The sequence below is a fragment of the Macrobrachium nipponense genome, chromosome 11, assembly GCF_015104395.2.
Source record: "Macrobrachium nipponense isolate FS-2020 chromosome 11, ASM1510439v2, whole genome shotgun sequence".
Lineage (NCBI taxonomy): Eukaryota > Metazoa > Arthropoda > Malacostraca > Decapoda > Palaemonidae > Macrobrachium > Macrobrachium nipponense.
The window spans coordinates 59,691,047-59,694,350 of NC_061087.1; the positions used below are offsets into that span (position 1 = coordinate 59,691,047).

The window sequence follows — 3,304 nt, forward strand, 5'->3', positions numbered from 1 at the left end:
ATTGATGTAAATTTTCTTTTTAAGTCTCTTGATCACTTACATTTTCTTTGATAAGCATTCAGTTATTTTCATTCTGTTTTCTGCAAAGTTGCTCCAGTTTGAAGGATCATAACCTCTCAATATGTCTGAATATTTTTGCATCATTTTGGATGGAGTTGATATGGATCTCTTAGATAAGAAACCCCAGTTCCTTGTTTGCTAAGTCATCGTATGGGTGTCTGCAAGACAAGCAAGGTTTCTCCATTTCTTACCACTGTTGTTGCTAGACACTGCCATGATGTTCGAATTTTTAATAATTTACTAGAATAAACAACTTAGTCAACGCTTTATCGTGTTATTCTGACGTTAATCTAAACACCGATAGTTCGCGATGACTTGTAGCTGTATGTTGTTCGCTAGTTGTATATTATGCGTGTGATATCGGGTTGATTAATCAGACCATGAATGAATACGTCTAACTGAGGGAATGTCACTAGGCAGAATCAGCAACACACAGGTTTTAGGTCTCATCCAAATTTTAGGAACAAATTTACTAACGGGAATCCTACAAGTGCTAAAACCAAGGCAATGCAAGGTAATACCCCTCAGCAATAGAATGTGAAATCCTCATCATCCAGTTTTTGAAGACAGTTACAGAAGACTAATGATGTCTGCTTCAAGTGTGGAAAAGCAGGACACCATAGTTGGGGGTGCTATCAGACACAACAGCAGTCAAAGCAAGTTGGTCAAGTGGTAAAAGATGACCAGGTAAGACAGACTATTAAGAGCAGCGTAGGGAAGACTGAGCTTATAGGGAAGACTGAAACTACACAAGCTGAGTGTCTAGCAACCAGTGGAAATGTAACCTCAAGCAGTGAGTGGCTGAGCAGCTTGGAGGCTTTTAAGCTATATATCTATAAGGGTACGCTGACAACTCAAGGAGGGAGTGTGCAGGTACAAGTGGTATTACGTGATACAGGGTTTAACCACAGTGTGGTAGTAAGTGGTGCTCGCCCACAGTTGGAGAAGAATCTAACGGGAGATACAGTTATTCTGAAGGGTGTAGGAGGAGAAAAGGTAACTCTTAAATGCTGCTTGCACCTGTCATGTGAACTGGTTGATTTTGCTGTAAAAGACTTACTGGCTGTGGAAGGTGTACATGTTTTGTTGGGTAATGAAGTTAGCAGTGCCCCATTGGTTCCTTGTCCTATAGTGACAGACAAACCATTGAGGATTAGTCCTATGGTAAATTTAGAGAAGAATAGACCCTACCTATTTCCAAGTTGTGCAACTACCAGTAGTATGATGGGGACTACACCTGTAAGTGAAGAGACTGAGGATTTACGCACACAAGAAGGATCAAGTGAAGGATCTTTGAGCTTAGAGGAATTGTCCCAGAAAGTGATATTTTCAAGAAGAGATTTCTCAAGAAGAACCTTTTGTTCTTGAAGAGACTCAGAGGGGTCAGAGTGTTCCTGAAGATTGTAGTGAAACTACGGTAGTTGACTTAGCAGATATTGAGAGTTCAACCCTTGATGTTGGTCAAGTGAAAAGAGAAATGCTAATGGAGCTGCAGAAGATATGGTATAAACAGATTTGTTTTTCAGAGTTGTTGACCAAAAAGAGATGCAATAGACTTCTAACTGTGCTGTTTTCCTTCAATTTTCTTGAAGTGCATTAGAAAAGGGAAATACTTAGACTTTTGAAGTGTTTGTTGGAAGTGATACCCTTAATTAACTTAACCCTATGTGAATACCTCGTACTTGTTTTAATGAATTTTAGACTGATTTCATGCATGTTTAATAGGCTCTTTAAGGGATCATTGTTGTCTTTAGAGCATTCGGTCGTATTCTATGTGCTATGTAGGTTCAAGTGTCTGGCTGCTGTGAGGTAGCTCCAAGTAACTTTGAATTTTATGATTAGTAAGTTTAATAGCAAGATATTTGGGGCTTAGTCACAATACATACAAACACACACACACACAAATATATATATAGATATAATATAATATATATATATATATATAGATATATATACTATATATATATATATATATAATTATATATAGATATATATATCTATATATATATATATATATATATATATATATATTATATATATTAATATATATAATATCTATAATATATATATATAGATATATATCTATATTTATTATATAATATATAGATATATATATAATATTATATATATAGAGATATCTATATATATATATAAGATATTAATTAAAGCATATAATAACTATATATCATATATATATATATATATATAATATATATATCTACACATATACAGTAATACCTTGAGATACGAGCTTAATGCATTCGGACCCGAGCTCGTATGTCAATTCGATCGTATCTCGGGTCAATTTTTCCCATATAAAATAACTATAAAAAAATTAATCCGTTCCCACCCTCTGAAAAAACACCTAAAAACAGTATATTACAGTGGAAAAACATGTTTTTAATTGTTCTAATTCACAACCTTTGCCCACAAAATAACAGATACCTATGTACTGGTTATGATCTGCAATAAAATGTGACATTATTATGGAGTTCTTACCTTCGAGACAGACGGTAGCGGCTAACGGCGGTGTGTGCGGAGGAGGAGGAAGAGAGAAAGGGGAGGAGAGAGACTTGACGGCAACACGTAACATAACTTAAACTTTAAATTTAACTTAAATGAAATTCGCTTACTGTACACATACTTAAAAATAAATGTTAATCTTACGTTACACTAAACTTAATTCGATTTTTGTTTTCATTTTCATTTTTTTACTTTTCTTCTTCCGTTTTGGCTCTTTTTGCCTTGCTTTTTGACTCGTTTTCTCCTTCACTGTTTGCCGGCTTTTTTAAAAGGAACCTATCTAGAGATGTTTGCTTTGGTCTCCCCTTCAAAAGTTACGAAAATGACGTACACAAGTGTTGTCACAAAAGGCTAACGCACGACCACACACCAACTTGTCTGGGTGCCTCTTTTCCATAAAATCAGAAAACTCCTGCCACTTCGCTAACATGTCTCTGATTTCCTTTGTAGAAAGGCAGTCCTCCTCTTCCACCTCCTCCTCGCTACTGAGCTCCTGCAACACTTTCGAATGTTGCAACTCCTGGAGCTTGATCAATTCCTGTGTCGTGAGCTCTTTCTGATGCTCCTCGACAAGGTCGTTCACGTCTGTCTCATCTACCTCTAGCCCCATGGACTTTCCAAGAGACACGATTTCCTCCACCACAATAGGTTCAGGATCATCAGGGTCTGGCGTATCGAACCCTTCAAAGTCCCTCTCAGCGACGGAAGCTGGCCACAATTT

At 36.6% G+C, this 3,304-nt stretch overlaps 1 protein-coding gene across 1 annotated transcript in view; it reads right to left on the reverse strand.

Annotated features, from left to right (window-relative positions):
• Positions 1-2,890: 2,890 nt before the first annotated feature.
• The window catches only part of LOC135208820 (tigger transposable element-derived protein 1-like), a 1,641-nt gene continuing 1,227 nt past the window's right edge, over positions 2,891-3,304 (reverse strand). The window contains exon 2 of the mRNA XM_064241376.1: positions 2,891-3,304. This exon is cut by the window's right edge and continues 36 nt beyond it. Within this exon, the coding sequence (XP_064097446.1) occupies positions 2,891-3,304 (414 nt within the window).